This window comes from Excalfactoria chinensis, chromosome 2 (assembly GCF_039878825.1).
Source record: "Excalfactoria chinensis isolate bCotChi1 chromosome 2, bCotChi1.hap2, whole genome shotgun sequence".
Taxonomy (NCBI): domain Eukaryota; kingdom Metazoa; phylum Chordata; class Aves; order Galliformes; family Phasianidae; genus Excalfactoria; species Excalfactoria chinensis.
Window position 1 is genome coordinate 127,258,276 of NC_092826.1, and position 21,097 is coordinate 127,279,372.

Consider the following 21,097-nt stretch of genomic DNA (forward strand, 5'->3'; position numbering starts at 1 on the left):
GCGTGCAGTATTAACTACTTTTGTTTTTGAAGTCCACTTCTGTACAGCTTCCACAGACACTTCCTGGGAAGATCTTTACTGTTGAAGTAGAAAGTATTCCTTGTACAAGTTCTTCAGTTAAGGGGAAAAAAAAAAGCACTCCTGTTGAAAAGCAGTTCTTAACAGTGATGCTTGGAATGCTTTTGTTTCGCTAGCGGTTGGTTGCAATGTAAAAATGAATTTCTGGACTTAAATGTAGCACTTGAAGAGGGAAGCATTCCGCTGTGTTGAAGATATTAGTGTTTTCTCTTGAATTACAAAGGATGCCAAAACGCGGCTGTACTGATCTGCAAATGCTTCTGTCGCAACTTCAGTACAAGAAGATTCAGTTTCCTTTCTTGAAGGCCTTTTGCCGATTCCCTGAAATGTCTCTGGAGAAGTTCTGTTGGGGAAAGATAACTTAAGAATGAGTTTGGTGAAAGAATACTGGCAAACGCTCACTGTGCTCAGGTTAGTGAGTCTGAAAGAAACACTTTTGTATTCATTCCATTTCTCTTGCACAGTACTGGATTTTTCTTCAAGCTTGGGAGATTGAAATGCAAGTTTTAAGATGATTTACACTTTATTTCTGACTAGAGACTGAGGAGAAGCGGACTCTTGGAGCAGTATTCAAGAATAATGTCCAGTTGGAATGTCTGAATTCCAAGTTAGTGGAAGGGCTGGAAAATTGTTGAGTGGATGACTGACAAGAGACCTCATTATTCATTTTTATGCTGTCTGGTAAATGGTTGTGGCTTCAACATGATTCCATGCATGCAGCCACCGTACTGTGCTGGAAAAGAATGAAGATACCTTAATGCCTTCTGGTGACTGGGTCTGTTTGGAATAATGAGCTCCTTTCTGTGACTGTTGTAATGAGTTGAACAGCATATCAAAGTTTAACGCTGTAGTTTTTCTGCTGCATTTTAAAAAACATACCTAATTTTGTTTCTGCAGCAGCAATATTGATGAAATGTAACTTAACTGCTTTGCCATCGCTCAGAAAAGGGACATAGTGTGGACTCAGAGCAACACAGGCAAGGTACTCAGATATGAACAGCTGGTTTCCAGAGCTAAATTCCTCACCTTAAGAGTGTCTGAGGTGTGGCTGGAGTCTTGACAATGCTTTCCTAAGCTTTTGTTATTGGTATTTTGATATGTGGAAGCTAATTTCTCTCTGGTGTTTCTTACCAACTGAGTTTAAACACACAGAGATTTTGAACCAAGAAAATATTATTTACATCATTTTACACATTGAAAACTGAGAACTTATTTCAAAACTGCTTCCAAAAGTATCATTAAGTATGTCATTTGATTGTTTTTGCTATGTGCGAGGATTTAATCTTGTACATGAATAGAAACATTCTCCTCTCTGGGGAAGGAATTGTAGGATTGCTCATGACTTATCAGTAATCTACAACTGAATGGCAAATAATGAAAACTATTCAGTAGTACAGAGCTAGCTAAGTTACACTAAAGGGAAAATGCTGATTTCTTTGCAGCTAGAAGTGGTCTGTTGTGTGAAATGTTACAGGAAGGAGAGTAAGCATTAACAGAAGGAAAACAGCTATGTATGGTGATGACTCTTAAAACAGATGTGAAACTCCTGACACAATTAAGAGCATTAACTGCTGAGTGCAGTGCTAGCCAGAAAGTTACATGATCAGGGGAATATCGAGCAGCACCAGGCAGAGATTACCTCTCAGTGCTGATGTGACAGCTACTGGAATACAGTCTCTTGTTTTGTTTTTCACAGTTGAGAAGAGATACTGATGTGGAGGTTTTCAGAAAAAAAAGGCAAGGAAATGACTGCAACTGATACTTGGACATTTACAGGGACAGATTTGAAGAGCTCTCGATTTAGTTACAAAGGAAGCATTTAAGGGTTTATTTAATGAATAACTGCAGGGAAAAAATATGGAAAAATACGGAGTTCTTTAAGGCTGCAAACAGAGATGCAAGCACAATCCAGTTAATTTAATAAGTATTCAGTAAATAGAAAAATTGGCACAATTTTCAGTGTTTTTACAGCCAATTGGAGTAACTTAACTGTGGCAGTTTTTGCAGGGCTGAAAGTTCTAAAGTGGAATGACTTGGTTTTCTAAGGTTTCTCTACTGCAGAAAGCTGAACTAGCTGTTCAGAGGTCCATTGGTAGGTAAAACATTAACGTGAATATTTATAGTTTACATCTTCTAGGCTTGTGGCTTGTTCAAATTAGAATGGATTAACAATTGTTGGTTCACTTCCTAAGTATCCTTCCAGTGGTAACCCTTTGTTTTTTTTGGAGTGGTAGAACTTGGCTCCTGGAATGTGAGGATTATGAACCTGTGAGTGTGCTTTGCATTGCACTGTAGGATTTGGTCATAGAGAGCGTGCTCTTTGGATTGTGGTTCTGAGATCGAGTGAAACTATGCTAGATCTGGCAGTGTGTGCGCAACTTGCTTCACTGCTTCATATGTTTGCCAGATTAGATTTTAGTTTGAGTTGGCCATAACCACGAGCTTTGTCTGCTTGAACACTATAAGTACTGTGAAATGGCTTTTCTGTTTTAGACCTGCAGAATGTCTTCCTCGCCAGAAGAACTTGTTGCAGAGAGGTTGTCATGCTTGTCTCAGTTGCTTTCTGAAGACCTGCTTATAAGGCCCTTCTGTTTTCCCCCCCATGCCATCAAACGAGTTCAAAATTAAATTTAGCAATATGAAGCTTAAAGAGTAATTGATACATTCTGTAAATAAAGATTTCTGTTTGGGTTAGGGATAATAGAATCATAGAATGGCTAGGGTTAGAAGGGCTACCAGCTCCTCCAACCCCTCTGCTGCAGACATGGCTGCCAACCTTCAGGTCTGGTACCAGACCAGGCTGCCCAGGGCCCCATCCTACCTGGTCTTGAACATCTCCTAGAGGTGATGCTACAGATGTGCTGCACTCCTTAAACTCATCATGTGTAAACCATGCTTTTGTAAAATAATCTGAATTTGAAGAATAACTGGAGTTAAATTCATCTTCCCCTCCCATTTAAAAGCTTTTTGAGGTGTATCAGTTCCTAGCGTTTCCTGTACTTTTTTTGTTTGCCATGATTAACAATTTTAGAATCTTTTTGTTTTCTGAATTCTGCTACAAAAGTTTTCACTTGCTAGAAATGTAACCTGTAAGAAGTTCTGTGAGATGGAGTAATCAAGTTACTTCTTGTAACCTGTAAGAAATTGTTGTCTTTCCTTTAAATGATCAACGGCTTTTGTATGTGTAAGACGAGGAAGTGAAGATATGCAATCAGTTATGCAAATTAAATTGTTGCTGTTTTTCCTCTCTATATCAAGTGTGCTGGGGTACCTGTTTGGGTACTTGCCTGGGTCTTTGTGACCCTATAGGAAACAGAGAAGGCATAGGGTGATGGCTTGGTATAGTGACTTCTGGTTCCTCACCGTCCTGTTTTCTGCTTTCTGCCCTTAGCATTAACTTTGAATGTGGGACACAGAACTGGGCTTAGAGACTGAGATGGCTACAGGATGAGATGAGAAGCAGCATAAACCAGGCTACCTCTGCTTACCTTAAGATTTATCAGTTTTCTTTAAATATTAAATAAGTCAATATTGAACATCATTTTGCATTGATTTTTCTAGTATTTGAAGTTTAAAAAAGAAAAAGCCTAGTTATGGTTAAATTCGTACAGCTTATTGCAAAAATTATAAAGGAATTTTGAAGAAATTTCTCATAAAATTTTTTATTAATAATTGAGTTATTTTTTGCTCCTTAATTAGTATGTGTTAGATGACAATAAGAAATGGCAGTATTCTGATCTTCACATTGCAGCTGTTAGTGTTTGATCAGTCCGTACCTTCTGTGCTTATACTAAAGTATGTAATGCTTGAATGAAGGCAGGTGATTTTTGTGCCTCGGGAAGCTCCTGCCATAAAATCTGTGCAAGTCTGCTTCATTTGATAACCTGAAATTCCTTAAAGTTTTCCTAACTTCAGCCCATTGGGAGAGCTACCAGAAATGCAGACAGAAAAGACTTGTCTGTGCCTCCTCAAGGGTGGGTGACTAAAACCCAAAGTGTTGCCTTGTTTACTGGGGAAAAACAGAGCTTGCAGGCACACTGCCTGTTACATGAGTGTGAGCTCACTCAGTAGAGGTTCCTATGTGGCAGGATGACCCTGAATGGGAAAGGTAGAGTCACGTTGGTGATTCAAAAGGAATAAAATGCGTTTGTGTGTGTCATCTTTGTATGTGTGTTTTAATCCCCAGTGCTATCGAGCTGCTCTTGTTTTTAAACAAAACAAGTTTGGCTCTTGCTGAAGTAAAATAGCACCTTGGATTTCCTATTTCTCTATGAAGAGTGTGTTAGAGCTGGCACTGTCATTATTCCATACGGCTGTTCTGGCAGAGAAGCTGCTTATCAAAGAAAAGCTTGCGAAAACTGAACGTGCTGGTGTATTGCTGCAGAAACAAAGCACAATTAGGTAATACGTACAAAGGTTGGTTTGAGACGGGATTTTTAAGTAAGAAAAGGAACCATTTCTGGCTCGTGTTTAGTGTAGTGAAGGTTTTATGTTTATTCTGTAACTCTGTGTATGGATTCATGATTTCAGCGCTTTTGGCTTGGGCTCCTGCACTCTTTAATCTGCTTAATGCAGGAATCTGAGGATCAGCCTTTTTGCTGAAGGAAAACATGGAGAAAATATCTGTAGTAATGGGCGTGTTAATATTAGGTTCAGTGGGTAGTGAGGGAGTGTGTTCAGTTGCTGTGGAAGTGATCTCAACAGGTAAACTTCTCCAAAAAAAACTCTTTCCCCTTTTTCAAGCCTGTTACATCTGTTGCTTTAAGAATGTCAGTATCTCACGTAAGACTTAAAAGGCGTGTTTTTGTGGAAGATGTGAGTGTCATAGAAATCTGATGCACCTTGGCAAACACTGGGCACGTCAGGCTTTTTCAGACTATTTTTAAGAAATGGCATTTTCAGCTGTGTCCCAGTTGCACAGATGGGCTGCTTTCCCCTGGTTTCCTATATTAAATACTGTTCTGTTTTACGTCCTTCACAAGCAGCAGTTCTTTTCCACTCCTCTCACTGGGTTTGTTACCCAGTTTGTCAGAGTAGCAGTTATCAATTATTCATATCTCTATCAGTAGCAAAAGCAGAAAAAGGAAGTCTGTGATCTGCCTTATTCATCTCGCTTGTATTTCAAACATACCTGCTCACTCGCAAATGAAAAAGGAAAAATGTGTTTTTTTTGTATTCCTGACCTTCATTAAAAAAAAAAAATAGTGTACGTTTGCATAAACACTTCTATCCAGATGAGGTAATGCACCTTGCCTCATTTCTTCCTACCGTGTTTATTCCATGTGTTTACATTCCTCTGGATGATGGGTGATTTTGTGTCAGGTGTCACCCTTGAGTAACATCAGTGGGCGTGTGGATCCCTCCTCGCTCAGTACTTTGCTCGCTCAGACGCCTGCTGCTGACAGGTTAACACGCGTAATTTTCTAATCCTCTCATTTCTTCTGAAAGAATACTGTATTTACCTGATTTGATGTGAGAAATAATTTGATCTTTTTCAAATTCAAGTGGCGTCAAGTGCATCTTTCTGGCAAAATGCTGTCTAAACTTAAAACCGCAAGCTCTCTGTAATCCTTTGGAGTGTTTACTTGGCTGGGGAAATAAATGAGACGCTTGAGCAATCGGATAATCCTAAAATGCTTTTTCAGTTTGTGAACATAACTTGAGCGTTTGTGGAGAGGTTTGTTCCTCTAGTAAAGAGATTCTAGGAAAGCTTAGTTGAATTTTGAGTATATATTTAAGAATTATTTAATTGGGAGGTGAAAGAATTGTGATGTAGTGTGCTCCATATTTTTTGGCAGCCGTTGCACGTGCCTTTATTAAACTGTGCAGAGCATCCAGCCTGACATAATGGCTATGAATCCATTACAATGAAAGCGCAAAGATTATGTATGTAAAATGTGTGTGTATATATACATGTAAAGAACATTTTTAGGTGGATCCTAAATTGATTGAATACTGAATGTAACTGTACTGTGTGTGTATGCTGTTTCTTTAATACAGTGTATATTGAACTAGATTTTACTTGATTTTCACATGTTAGTCTCTGTGTAGCTGCTATTTCTGTGTTCTTGCAGTTTTTTTGGAGCCAGTTCTCTTTGTGTATTGTGGCAATTTTAAGTGGTCTGATCATCTCTGAACTAAAGAATCTTAGGCTTGCTCTAGAGAGGAACGTAATTCTAGCAAGCACTGTGTGATCAGTCTGTGATCAGTCTGTGTGCCAGTAACCATGGGTAATGTAATTTTATGGTAGGATACAAGAAGATAAGTCTACATGCATGCTGATTTTCTGAAAGCGAGCTTACTTTGCTTTCTTCTTTCAGTAGAATGCTAGCAACATGTTAACCCAAAGAAATAAGGGGGAACAAAAACTTAGAAGCTTAAATTATTTTAATGACTTCCTTTAAAAAGTTACTTTTTGGCATGGGTTTATTTTTGTTTTTTTAATGAATTTGAGCATTGAAGTGTTACTATCAGTTCAGCTCATCCTCTTTTTCCGAGTGGAAATGCTTAGTAGCTTTAACATAGTAGCAGTGCGCTCAGCTTTGAGAAGTGGTGGTACTTTAAGACTTTTGAAACCAACATGGACAGTAAGAAATCTTGCCTTTTTAGAGTGAAGGTTTGAAAATACAAGTTGTGCATCAACTTGAATTAAGTGATGCTTTTTTTTCTTCCTTACTGTTATTTTTTTTTATTAGTATGAAAAGTGTGGTGTTTGTTTTCTGAGTGATCTTCATGGGTCATGCGTCTGCACCTTAAAACCTCAAATGGATTAATGTTTCTAATGAGATTGTCCCAAGTGACATGGAATCTAACTCTTCCTCTGTTATGTCAGCTTCCCCTGCGTGTTAGTGAAGGCGTGGATCAGTCGCAGACTGTCTTCTGTTTACTGAGTCCATCAGGTCTGTGAAAATGTGGTTCCCTGACATGGAATAGCACGTGGCCGAGGTGCTGTCAGACCTATGTTACCAACCTTGAATCTCTTGAGACTGTATTTCAGCACCTTGTTTGTGGGAGGGCTGTTTACTTGGGTTTCATGGCATGGCCTTGGAAGGGAGAAATGGAGTCTGTTGTCCTTATGCTGTGCTTATCCACTTTGGAGTTGAGGTAATGTCATCTTTAGTTTGTGGTAAGAGTTCTGGCTGTCAGTTTAGCACTTCCCTTGCTTTGCATGTCATTATTAAAACCTCTTCCTGTATGAAGTACTTGCTTGAGGTTGGCAGAGCCTCTCTTTTGTGCTGTCCTTTACTGTATTAGAGGTAGAAAAATTTACTGAGCTGTAGTCAAGAACAAAAGCATGGTTTTGCTTTATTCTCAACTATGTCTAATTTCTTTTTAGAGTAATGTTCTTCTCTTAAGTAATGCAAATGTAATATATTAATAAGTAGAGCAGAATTAAAAAGACTTGCAATCAGTGATGCTGTACTGGGATCTTCTGGTGTCGTGAGTCAGAGGGACCAGGACTCTGAATTGCTGAAGTTCACAGTCCCTTCTCATACTTTCTGTGGGTAAAATGGCTTAAGCTTCTTTTTCAACTTGATGAGTCTCAAGGTAGCTTATTGTTAGTACCGATGATGTTGCTAGCAGCTGTCTGTATTAATAAATGCCCTAAATCCAAAGGGAGGGAAAATTGAATGAAAATACGAGGAGTTTAGTATCCACTTAGAGTTCCTCATTTCCTTTAAATTCAACTTGTAGTTTTCAAGTCCTTCAGTTGTGTCTCCTTCAGAAACCTCTGGGTCTTTCCAAGGTGTTCTAACCACAAAAAGTTCAGAAGGTGATTGGATGTTGCCGTATTATAAGAGAAACAGGCACATTCACTCCAATGTCATTACTTACTGATCTTCAGAAATGAATAGTATCTATGTATGTTTTTACAGATGACTTTAAAATCCTTTGTACAGTCTTTTGCCTATTCTTGTTTTTGTGGACGTGCTATCAGGAAAGCTCCTGCTATCATAGTTTTCTGTAAAGAAGAAGACTGGTCAGGTTTTATGACGTGAGAGTCTCCTGTGGTGGCTTCACATTGCCCCAGAAGTGTGCTATGTTTCTGTAACAGTACTTATGTTAATTTACCCACCCTCATTACAGTGTTGAATTCAGTTGTGATCTGGGTGGATGACGGTGTTAGCTGAGGCAGGGCTGCCTGTGGGAACATATCTGCACATGTCTAACTATTTTTACTTTTTAAAGAAGTTAAACTGTTATGTGAAGCAGTTTGAATTTTGGGTTGTTAGGAATTTCACCTTTCATCTAATGAGGTATTTATCTTACATATATTAACTCAAAGTTGGTCAAAGAGAGAAATCATTGAAATATGTATAACTTACTTGCCAAGAGACTTGAGGATCTGTTGTTTGCAGTATTCAGAATTCAGTGTTGTGAACAAGCCTAAAAAAAACCATCTCCTCTGGGAAATGGAAATACCACGTTATGCACTTGCTTTTTCCAGTTATTCTCCTTCTTTGCTAGTTCACGTTCCTTATTCCTGTTTGTTTGAAGTCAGTTGTTGGTTGTTGCGAGAAGACCTGTTGAAGACCATCTGCAATTTTGTTTATCTTCTCTTCTCCCCATGCAAATGTGGTTGGAACCCCTAATTTTTTGGTAGAGCACCTGAATAAAACTTTGTTCTACATGTGAACTAACATATAATTCAAGAGATAAAGGTAGAAAAAGGCTGCAGTGAGGTGACTTGTCTGCCGCTTTGTTTGTGGTAGTGCTACGCATCTTCCAGTCTTCCCCTTTCTTGGTACCCGTTTATGCTTTTCAGGAATGCAGTGGTAATGCACGTTTGTCCCCTTAGCCATTTTGCAGAGAATGGCTTTTGGAAGTCAGAAAAAGAGCTTTGTAGAATTCTTTTCATCCTTTTTAGTAATTTGTCCTGCTTTATGTACAGCTGCATTCATAGTGGTGTCTTAGGCTGGTTCCCACGAAAGCGTGTGTAAATGGTAACCTGGAGAAAAAGATGAAAACCTCCTTCCAATGGGAAGAATGTCCCAAGAAACAGACATTACAGAGCAGCACCGGCTTTGCTGTTCCAGGTGGGGCAGGAGTGGAAACGAAGCTTTGTGAGTTGTTTTGCTCATAGTGTAAATCTTTCAGTTTGAAGGATATAACGAGTATTTAATTGGACAGCAGAGTGATCAGGCTCACATTTTCTTTTGGCAGAGCACTGTGCTTTCGGCTTAGTGTGTAAGGATTTTCTGGAAGGTGTTGCTGACCAGTTGGTATATTCTCTGAGGCTGCTGCTCTGCTAGAAAAATGAAGGTTTTTTTTAATGATTTTAATCACTTGTGGAAGGCAGTCCTATTTTTATTTATTTATTTATTTCAGTACAGCAGGCCACATAAAAATGCACTGGAAAAAAAAACAAACACTTTGTATTACTTTTATATGCAGCAAATAAAAATAGCTGTGATCGGCTGTTCAGTTACTGCTGAGGCTTGGGTATTGCATTCCCATTATGTTACTTTTATTCCTTCCCATATGGAGAATTTCAGTGAGTGTTTTGCACATAGACCTCCATCAAGCTAACAAAGCTGGGAGCTAAAATACACTTCAGATATCATAGTTCAGGTGTACTTTGATAAGGCTGATTTCAGTGTTTAAGTCTGAGTTACCTCCATACAATGTCAGTACCACTGTCTGTCATATTGTTATTTTTTCTCTGATAACAAATAATTAATGTCTGTCTGTGCTGCTGAGGAAGTTCAGATTCTAGTAGCATCTCTAGCTTAACACATTTGAATACAGATTAGCTAAGAGATGGAAAGGAGAGTCACTGAGATCTGTGTGAGTGTAAGTTGAATGAAGTTCCTTGCTTTGCTGCTGCTGCCCCGTATTTCTTTCCAAATACCTGGTTTCTGAGCACAGAAAACTCTCAGGTCCCTTCCTGAATCTCTGTCACCATTGGAGACAGTGAAGGGAAAGGACTGGACTTGAGGTTCAGCTGCAGCACTGGTTTTTGCTAGGGAGCATTTGTACCAGCTGGTAAACATTGGCAAACTTTTGTATTATCTACACTGATACTTCTTATTATAGTTACAGTAAGAGTTACAGTATTAACAGAGTAACTATCTTGGGAGAGTAAGTGCTCTGTGTACTTTTCAACTGCATGAAGTTAGGGAATGTATAGTCCAGTGCCATACAAAAATATGCTGCTGCAGCTGCCGCCAGCTGATTCTTTGTGCCTGGCCAAGATCTTGGATGTTTAAGGTGGTTATGAATAGATGCTTTAGTTGTTTCTTAATTTCCCTGAGTTGAACTGATGTTAGGGGAAACATTAGTTAAATGTGAAAAGTACTGACAAAGTTGAAGGTATACTGTGGGATGAGATATTCTTTCTTCACCCTATTTTGTGTCTGCTTTCCAAGTCCAGCATGGTGCTGAAACCTCATTGCAGCTCAGACTGTATTTGCTTCAGTAATTTAGGCCTGGAGAGCACTTAATAAAAATTGTGCGAGTGAATGTTGGTGTAGCTGAGTTTTCCAGTCTGTAGTAGGCATTAAGTCACAGCCTATTTTTTGAATTGGTTCCCAGAGCCGTGCTTCGTACACTTGTGCTGATTTTCATGCATGAGTGGGGAAGATGTGATATTTTTCTTGTTTGTTTGAAAGACTTGAAGAAAATGATGATAATTTAACCTTAACCTGGATGGATTTAACTGCTTCCAAAGTAATGACTGAGCTGAGAAAAGTCACAGTGATGGTGCTGTAGATATTTCCATAGGAAGCTCTGTAACTATTGTTAAATCGTAGGGTATGCCAACAGGTATTTGGAAAAATATAATCTCGATTCATTTATTTTATTTTATTTTTTTTAATGCAATGAATAGATAAAAACAGTAAGAAATGTTACAAGGGAATATCTCAAGGGGCGGTAGAGTGCTGTCAATCTTAGCAGGCCTTTTTCTGGAGTATGAAGTAATCTCAGCTATCCTCTGTGATTTGGTTCTCGGGAACAGTTTGCCATGTGTGCACTTGCAGAGATACAGCCATATGAAATGTATGGGGATTAGGCATTGCTAAGGGTATAGCTGGTATAGCAATAAGAGGAACTGCTCTTCTTATTTGAGGTAGGCTTCCACATGGTGATTGCTTTTGGCCGACCATTTTCACATAGTAGACTTCAGAAGCTCCTGAGCTGTTATTCCATGGAATTCTGAGCTAGCGGTGCTTGCTGGGCTGGGCTGTCAGAGAATTCTCTATCAGCGTGTACCTTTTTGTACTGAGATTACAAGGTTTTGGTCTGTGGTTAATTTGGTGGGTCTTTAAACCATTAATTTGTATGAATTGCCTAAAGCTCTTGTTCTTCAAAGTGTCATTTGCTCCACTCTTGGAAACTTCCTAACAGCAAGCATCATTTTGGCAGCTCCCTTCGTGCTCATTCCCTTTAAATTCTGGCACTGGTCCAGATGTAGAGCAGCATTAACCATAAAAATAAATGGAGGTCTGAGGGGAGAACTTGCACCTGTGTCTGCGTTGTATAATAGCTCTAGACACCAGGTCTAGACATCAGGTATGGAATTATTCATGGCTGTTCCCAAGGCCTGAGCAGCATTGTCCTGGTGACCCAAGATGGGGTCTTGCTGGAGAAGCCATGACAGGCCCTGGTGAAGAAACTGCTGCAGAGCAGTGCCAGGGCTGCTGTAGGCAGTGTGAGTGTCACAGGTACTGCTGAGGGGCTTTGACTCACTGCCAGGACTGGGAACACCCTCAGGAACAGTGGGAGGTGCAAAGGGAACTGTGGAGCTGTGAGACTGATGGGGGCTGGTGGATGTCTGTTCAGTGAGCTTGAGGGATCTGTTTAGGGGATGGATAGAACAGGCTTTAAGAGCTTTTAGTGGTCTAATGCGTATGTTGCCATCTTATTCGTGTTGAGATAATATGTAATGGATTATTTGATGTGGCAGTGTATTTAGACCACGATTGTATTTAGAAAGTCACGGACGACATCTTGACTGTGCTGAATGAAGTGCAGAGTAACTACATATACATCCATAGGATGGGATTACAGTAAATTAACTGCGTGGATGTTTTCTGAAATTTTGAAGTGAATGATATCAAACTGTTCTAAAAAACCATATGGAGCATCTCTTCCCCCCACCCCCATATAAAGGGAGATGGTTGTTTTACCTCATAGTAGAATTTAACTACTGTGTCTGTGGTAAACAGCCTACAGAAACGCACAGAGATGTTTAGCAGCTTTAGCTCCATAGAATTTGTGAGGGGAGTAGCAAATAGACTGTTAACAGAATAATTTATTTAGAAATATTTAACTACTGTCTCGTTCTGTAACAAGTCTTGAGTGCGCAAGGTGGAATTGGTGTGGGTCTAACTCTTACTTTTGGAAGGCTGTGCTTGTGGAAAAAACGTCCTTTTTCCTCGGCCCATGCTTTTTAAAGTGAATGACATATACTAGTCAGCCAGAAAAGGTTTAGAACTGCTGCTGATTCTGGTAGTCGATAAATAGTGTGTGCAAATCTGTCTTTATTCTTTGTAGGGTAGGAACAACATTGATCATGGTGTATTTCCTTGCTTGTGTGCCTGGCTGCGTTTATATCCTGCATGGGGAGTCAGTGGAGAATTTTGTAGCAATTTTGTCAACGCTTGCATTAGGTAGAAGGATCAAAAGACATTATTTGCATTATATTTTCTCATATGCTGCATCTGATACACTGTAATCAGTCATTTTCTGCTTATGAGCTCTCAAAGTTGTAGAAAATCTTATTTTAACAGCTCAGTTTGCTCCCACCTATTAGTCCAATATCAGGCTCCTGAGTTTTTGATGTGGTTACTCATGAGATTCAGTTCTTGGTATTTGCAGAGCCTTCTTATTTCAAATTTAGACTACGATACAGTATGTGAAGCTAGTAGTTCCTGTTGTAGCAGTAGTTATGTACTTGGGGGAGAGAGTAAGATAGGATCATTGCTGATGTATTGCGAGTATTTAGTTTCTCCTTGAAATCTGTAAGAAAGTATTTTTTCTTAGCATGGTGTGGAAAAAAAATGGGAAGAATGGAAACATTGACGAGATTTCTACTTGTTTAGAATTTTTCAAGGAATAGCAGTCTGTAAGAGCAGGGCATCTATACGAAGTTCACATAGGGTAAATGGGAGGGCTTATTTAACTGGAGTTCTGAACAGTTAATGTTGAATTGATGATTTGAGTGTGGACACAAATGCAGATGTCAAATGCTGAGATATCTCTTCTCAGTTCTCAGCTATTCTTTTGAGTTCAAGTGTTACAGGGAAGAAAACCAGGTAACCTCAGTAAACAGTTGTTTGGGGTCCAGAACCATGTGAACCTCTGGGAAATGCTGCTTTTAATATGTTGTATTGCAGAGTCTCTGCTGCAGGAAAATTAATTTATTTTCATAAATAGAAATAGTTACCTACGACCAGTTACAAAGAAACTCAAGGGTGAAGAAAACAGCATTGCTTCAGTGAATTTGAAAACTGATTTTGTATATCAAATGCTGTGGGCTGATGAGAAACCCTTTTAAACTTTCTGACTTTACAGGATAAAATGGTTTCTAATTTCCGAAGTAGTGCATTCAGACTCTGTCAGCATACTAATAAAATAACAGTAAAGGATGTGTATTTTGTGTGTGGGATGGGGTTTGGGAGTAAGAACAGTGCAGGCTACATAATTGTAACTGGAGAGTCAAAGGAAGCTTTATCTTATATGCAACAGAAGAAATACTTGTATGTCTCCTGAAACCATTTGACTGATGTTGTGATGCAGGTGAATGATGTGCCCTCCCTGCTTTTTGCCTCCTTAGAATTCATTTATGCAATTTCTTTGAAAACATATGTGGTAAGCTGTTGCTTTTTTCCTTTTCCTTTTAGGGACCAGTTACTCTCCACAAGAAAATTCACATAACCACAGTGCTCTTCATAGTTCGAATTCACATTCTTCTAATCCCAGCAATAATCCAAGCAAAACTTCTGATGGAGTGAGTATTTATGATTGGTATTTATCTCTGTATCACTCCATTCATATATATGCGGTATTTTTGGCATTGTCTGAAATGGGAGACATGTACTTCCTCTTATAAGAGTTCTCCAACATCAGTTTTTATTTTATAAACACTCTATGCATCTGAGCTGCAGTTGTTAAATGTTGTAAAACTGTTCTAATTGATAATCATTGGAGGTTATCAGTATGATATTACTATGCGCCAATAAGTATACTGGTAGTTTCTCATATATTTTTTAAGGTTAGTGAGAATAAAACAGAAGAAACTATTGTAGAATGCAGCAGGAATATAGTGGTCACATCTTAACGCTTAACAACAATGGAACAGGCATTTGAATGGGATCTAAATGGAAAGCAGTTAAATGGATACATATGAGGACGTGACATAGTTTTCAGTGTGTGTATTAAAACTCTGGGGTAATCTTTTGTCCAACGCTGTTTGTATTTTAAAGGCTTATGATTCTGCGGATGATTGGTCTGAACACATCAGCTCTTCAGGCAAAAAGTACTACTACAACTGCAGAACAGAAGTTTCACAGTGGGAAAAACCGAAAGAGTGGCTGGAAAGGTATGATATATATGTATCTGTTCTCAACTTATAAAGAAAAGTGTTCTTAAATTCAACCGCTCTATAAATTATGTTATCTAGTACTGCTGTTAAAGGCTGTGGTTCAAGTTTGTGCTTCTACCACCCGTACGTGACCTCTAGCACCTACTTTATCCCTGGGTGATTCCAGAACAGGGGGAGGGGAAATGTATGTTTTCTTTGCTGTGTTAGTGAGCTGAACTGATCTGGTGTGGTGAGGGCTTGGAAAGATGTTAGTGTAGGGAACAGCTGGAGTTTGCCAGCTGTAGCAATGATCTATTAAGAGTGTTTCATCTTATGTATCTTACCCTGTAGAAAGTATTGTTAGGTGTTGAAAATTCTTATTTAACTTGTGTTGTTTTGGTTTTTCTTTTCTTCAGAGAGCAGAGACAAAAAGAAGCAAGCAAAATGTCAGTTAACAGTTTTCCAAAAGATAGAGATTACAGAAGAGAGGTGATGCAGGCGACAGCTGCCAGTGGGTTTGCCAGTGGAAGTATGTGGTCTTGTGTTTTTACAGCAGTGTATTCTTGCCTTGTTTGCATTGCTCTTTTCTAAACTTAAAAAATTAAAAAATAAAAATGTTTTTTAAGCTGTTTTTCTCCTTCGTATAAACAAAGCCAAACTGATGATGCAGACAGTTATCCCGAGTGTTGTTCCCTAAAATAACTTTTGTTTACTAGGACAGCACTTTCTTAATGCAGTCTTTTGTGGTACTTCTAGCAGCTTTTACTGCCGGATTAAATTCTCTGTAGGTAGTTATTGATACAACTTGCACAACTAATGGTACAGTTTGAGTGTTGCACTTACCGAGACTTGGTCATGTTATATTCTGAGCATGAAAATAGAAAAGCAGAAAAAAAATCTGAAAACTTGATTTCACATCTGAAAAATACAAACTAATTTAATAGATAATGGTATCAGGGTTTTTCAGAAACCTGTATACTTTACTGAAAGGATATTTTTACAAAGCCAATGCTAATAACAAAACAAATTCCAGACCATGAATTTCTGTAGCTTGGAATTTTTTTCCTGAGAATATAGCTCAAAACTTTGCCAGATTTTTCTAGGAAGTGTACAAACAATTCCTAGAAGCATGTGAGATTCCTCCTGCCTGCTAATACCGTTCTTATGATTTTGTAGCATTAATCTCAAGATAGATTAAAAGTAGAAACCAAACTATGTATTTCCAAACTGTGTTTTTCTCCCCTTTCTGTGGGACTTGGCTAAGCAGATGTGTGTAAAGGAATGTTTTTCTGTATGTGCTGAAACATACTGCCATGCTAGAACAAACTGTATGGTATGAGAAGACAGCGTACTTGCATGTTTCAGTAACCACTAGTTTTGTGACATGTGAAAATCAAGGAAAAAAATCTCAGTGTTTGCTTGATGTGTTTTCGGTGCAGTGTAACGTCCATTAGCATGTGACAGATGCAGACTTGTCACTCATTTTGTATGTGGTCTTCTGAAGTCATCCAACTGAAAGTAAATTCTTTGTGGCAGTATTCAAGTGACTTGGAGTAGAATTCCTTGGAGGGTAGAATCTGAGACTACTTAATTACGCATGGTGCTCAGGATTTCTAATGAACAAAAGAAAAAGGGCACAGATTATCTCTTCATGCTAAAGACAAGTGGAAATAATAGATTTTATTTAGATTTTTTAGGAACTTCAAAAGTTAACTTTGACCATAACGCTCATTATAAAGCAACCTTTCATCAAAACACAGTGCTTAACTGGAACTCTAAATCGAGCAAAGGTCAGAGAAAATGCATTTTGTCAGTGAGTAAAATTGAATTTTGCCTTTTTTGATGCTGATCTACTTGAGGTTGTTTTTTGTTTGTTTTTTTTTGTTTTGTTTTAAACATAAGAAGTTTGGTCAGCTCTAGTTATTGATGTGCAGCTATATTGATCATTGTTACTGTAATCTTAGAGACATTTCTAATTTAATCTTCTTTTTTTTTCTTATTGCAACATTACTTGGGGAATCTTGAAAAAAGTGGAAGACAAGCATTCCAGTGACGCCAGTAGTATGCTCCCACAGAATATTTTGTCTCAAACAAGCAGGCACAATGACAGAGACTACAGACTGCCCAGGGCAGAGACTCACAGTAGTTCTACTCCAGTACAGCATCCCATCAAACCAGTGGTTCATCCAACTGCTACCCCAAGCACTGTTCCTCCTAGTCCATTTTCTCTACAATCTGATCACCAGCCAAAGAAATCCTTTGATGCTAATGGAGCATCTACTTTATCAAAACTGCCTACATCTGCATCTTCCATCCCTTCACAGAAAACAGAGAGAAAAGGTACGTCTAATAAAATTCCTTGTAGTTTTTAAAACCATGTATTTCATTTGCTTTGCTGGTTCATTGTTACTTCCAGAACTTAAATGTACTTCTTATGTTGATTGTGAGTGCTTAGAGCCCAGTTAGCATTTTGATGGGCTTACTACTTCTTCCACAATTTTAAATACATATTGTAGTATTTACTGTTTACTGGCTTATTCTGCAGATTGTTATTTTAATTCATCTTTTAGTAATGCATTCAGATTTTTTTTCTTGCCTCATGTTGTTTTGGATGTTTGCCATTTTTTGAGTTCTTAGCAAACGTAGCTACACTGAAAGTCATTTTGGACAATTATATTTTTACTGCTCTTACGGCTTGGAATGCCAGTGTCAAACTGGAAGTGCCATTCATACAGAAAGCTACAAAGTTTGTATGTTTTTAACAGCTGCTCAAAGGTCTCTGAAAGTTTGTATTTCTGTGTGCCAGAAACTTTTAGAATCATCAAACAAAGATCAGGACTTCGTGCAGTGTTTGTGACCTTAAAAAATCTACATGTTGATTGGATTTAACTCGTTATTAGGGAAGAAGAGCTAAAGAAGATTGAGAGGATGGGGAAGTGGTACTTTGATAGAGCTGAGCTCATTCAAATGAGTAACATTTTGTTAGAAAAAGGTGTTTTGGAGGTTTGGGGAGTGGGGAAAAAATATTTTTTAATAAGAATTCTGGTTTTAATATAAAGTATTACTGAACTGTTGTGACACTGGATTCATTTTGGAAAGATACTGAAATTTGTAAGTATGTCAATTAAGAAAGAGTAATACGGTCCTGAAAAGCACATCGCGACTCAGGTCTGATGTTGGTCTTACACTCTGCATTTGTTTTCTTGCCTTCTAGTTTTCTTTATTAAAGAATTCCAGCTTTTAGTTGGAAATTCTCCTGGCTATCCAAAAATTCCCAATGGTAACATTTCTAGCAGTGTAAGAAAATTGTACATGAAGGATTTTCCTGTTTTTCGTGATATCTTGGGCAGTTTTCACATTATCTGGGAATGTGAGTGTTGATGGTAAATATAGAGTAACAGAGGCAAGTCCTTTTCTATTCAACATTGTAAAGCACGAAGGATGGTGTGCTGGTTTTCATGTGGTTCTTGAGCAGAACACCAAGAAATTAGCTGCTAAGTCTCTGCATTGAGTGCAGTTTGATACACTCTTCTTAAACACTGACAGTGCAAATCATGCATGTGAAATATTCTCTCCTTAGACTCACAAAATAATTAAGATTGGACAAGAATGCTGAGGTCATCCAGTCCAGCCATCAACCTAACACTGCCATGCCCACAAACTGTGTCCCTCAGTGCCACATCTAACCTTTTCTTGAAAATCTCCAATGATGATGACTTCAACCACTTTCCCCAGCAGCCTTTGGCAATGCCTCACCACTCTTTGAGAATATTTTTTCCTAATATTAAGGATAACCTCTTTCTTTCCATTGCTATCTATAAAATGTTCTTAAAGAAACCCTTTGTTACTCCATTCTTGCATATTCCATTCCTGTTTGGTGTCCAATTGGACTTCAAACTGGATATTCTTTTCCTGTTTACTGCATACCTTTATTAGTTGCTTCAAGTTAAACTGAGCAACTGAGCCTTGCTGGAACTGAATGGATTTCCCATTGGGACAACTGCTAGAAACATTGTCAGGTGGTTCTGGGATTTCTTAGAAGTGACGTTTGAGAACTTAGCGCATACAGTTGGGTACGTACAGTAGAGATGACTGTGTAGAGCAGTCTTGACACTATGAATCTTACCTTAGAATCCGTGTTAACTTAGATGCTTCTTTATCAATAATGTAATTTCTGTTTTCCTATATAGGGGCTGTTTAAGCTTATAGGAATGAAATGGATAGATTCCATAATGATGGGTAGTTGATGTGACTGCTTTATGACAATAAAGTATGAGCAAATACAGCACTTTGGGAACTTCAGGCAGGGTGAGTCACAGTTTTAAAGTTAGTAAGCAGTTGAATTAGAGTAGAAGGAAGATAGACTTCGAAAAGTTCTGTGTGAATTTTGATGTTTTGCTTGAATTTTCTCCTTCAGAAACAGAAAAACTCATTTGTGTTATGATAAAAGGTTGTTCATAGGGTATGCTCAGTAGTCTTGCCTTTTTCTTGCTTTGTGTTTATTAAGGCTCGTTTTTGACCAGTGTAATATCCGTAGAACCTTGTGTATTTTAACAGAGGGAGTAAACTATTGTACACTGCAGTGGTTCTGTATAGCTTTCCTTTGTTACTCACTCTCCCAGGTGCGGCTGTGAACCTGTAGTGTTGTAGACATGCTGTTTTGTTGTACAAAATGAAGAAAATCTCACCCTGTCACAGTTTAAACAACCTCCTAAAAGTGTCTTTGTAGAACAGGAAAATAGTTACGGAGGTTTGTTTTTATGGTAGTAAAGGAAACAGCCTTTGATTTTTATATATATATTTTTTTCCTTTGTCGTTGTTGTTGTTCTCCCTGTTCTCTAGTTGTACTGCTGTACCATCCCTCTCCCTCTCTAAGAAGAGGTAAAGCTGTCTTTTAGCATTGCATGTTAAAGGACTTTGGTCCAAATGACTGAATAATACATGCAGTAACTTGCCTAAATTAATTCTCACTTCTTGTCATTGTGTTGCCGGTGGCCATATGCCATCTGGCATATGCCATATATATACCACTGTTTTAATAGTTATGTTATAGTGTGTATTTTTAAAAATGCAGTAATAGTTATGAAAAATAAAACAACATCTCCAAAAACCAACAACGCTTCTTTCAGCTCAATCTCTTTTGCTGCAGGGGTATGTTGTAGTCCCACAAGGAGATTGAATAAAATCCCAGGCTGAACTCTAGCTCAGCTGTTAGCAGTAGTCCTCTGCCCTCATGGCTGGCAGTAGTGGAGAGTTCCTGGGGAACTATTTGACCTCTACCCTTTGATTTGAATGTTCCAGTCAGAATCTGCTGCTTCTGTTTGTGCTCACTGTGAGTGCTTTATGCAGGTAAAGTGTGCGGTTGCGTTTCCTACTTTTTGGCTGCTTTATCTGTAGGGCACATCACATATTTTCGTGTCTCTTATCCACTTATTGAATGAAATGTTGTACTGTCCGTATCTTAACAGCGTGTCTATCCATTGGGTACTTCTCACACCTTTCCTCCAAGTCCCATCAAGCAGCACTTCTGTTTCTAGTGCAGCAGTACTGTGAAAACCCTCCAGCAGAATTCAGCAGGATGGCCGGTGGTTGTGTGGGTTGTGCTGCTGATGCTGCCAGCTTGAAGTGGTTGGTCAGTGGTAGCTGAGCTGCTTCCTTCTTTCCTCACCTGTTGTTTTGTACTTGTAACACTTCCTAGACTTCAGTGGTCAGTTATTAACATGGCTCCTGAGATCACTGCATCTTCTTCGGCCGAGTTCTGCAGTTCTAAGTTTATTGCTCAGTTCATACAGTGGTTGCAAAAATTACATTAGTGGGACTGTTGGAGGTTACTTTCCTTATTTCGTACTTGTTTGCTCAGCATTGCTGTTACATTCATTTTGTCAATAAAGCTAAAAATACAAAAACTGCTCCAACACTGCAGTGATTCAACATGAGTAGAGTACAGGTTGGAGGTTTTTTGTTTCTCAGAGGTTTTGAGCACAGTCGAGAGCCCAGTTACTGTTGCTGTTGCATTTGTCCAAACGTTTTCGAAATGCATCTTCTTAAAATATCGATGTATCTTGCTATAGCTTCATGTCCTTCATAGGTGAAATTGAATTAAAAAGCTCAGTGTGACTCACACTGCACAGAGAACTTGGTGGAAAACACTCCATTAGACTGTACACATGAGTACTTCAGGTGAATGTGTTACAGTTCTTAGTCATTAGCATTAAATCAAGTAGTTTGGTGAGCCTAATTAATAGAGCAGCAGCAAGCTTTATGGGGCAACGAGGCATGGGTTTTCTGAACATTTTGTGATGGTGTTTCCCTCCCGTGGTGAGCACACTGAGGGCACGTGTGATTGTTTCTAACTGAGCAGAGATCTAAGGCCAGCTCGCAGTGTGCTGAGTGAGCAAGGATGAAGTGCTGAATTCAGAGGACTTTGAGTGCATTTTGTTCTACTGTTCAAAACAAAACTTAATAGGAAGAGCTAATTGGAATACTTCAGGG

At 38.7% G+C, this 21,097-nt stretch overlaps 1 protein-coding gene across 3 annotated transcripts in view; it reads left to right on the top strand.

Moving 5' to 3' along the window:
• Nucleotides 1-21,097, top strand: part of WAC (WW domain containing adaptor with coiled-coil) — a 56,368-nt gene that overhangs the window by 8,784 nt on the left and 26,487 nt on the right. For all 3 annotated transcript variants that reach the window (XM_072329456.1, XM_072329454.1, XM_072329455.1), the window contains exons 4-7: nt 13,926-14,032; nt 14,508-14,623; nt 15,022-15,134; nt 16,637-16,945. In XM_072329456.1, the coding sequence (XP_072185557.1) occupies nt 13,926-14,032; nt 14,508-14,623; nt 15,022-15,134; nt 16,637-16,945 (645 nt within the window). The remainder of the gene's footprint in view (nt 1-13,925; nt 14,033-14,507; nt 14,624-15,021; nt 15,135-16,636; nt 16,946-21,097) is intronic.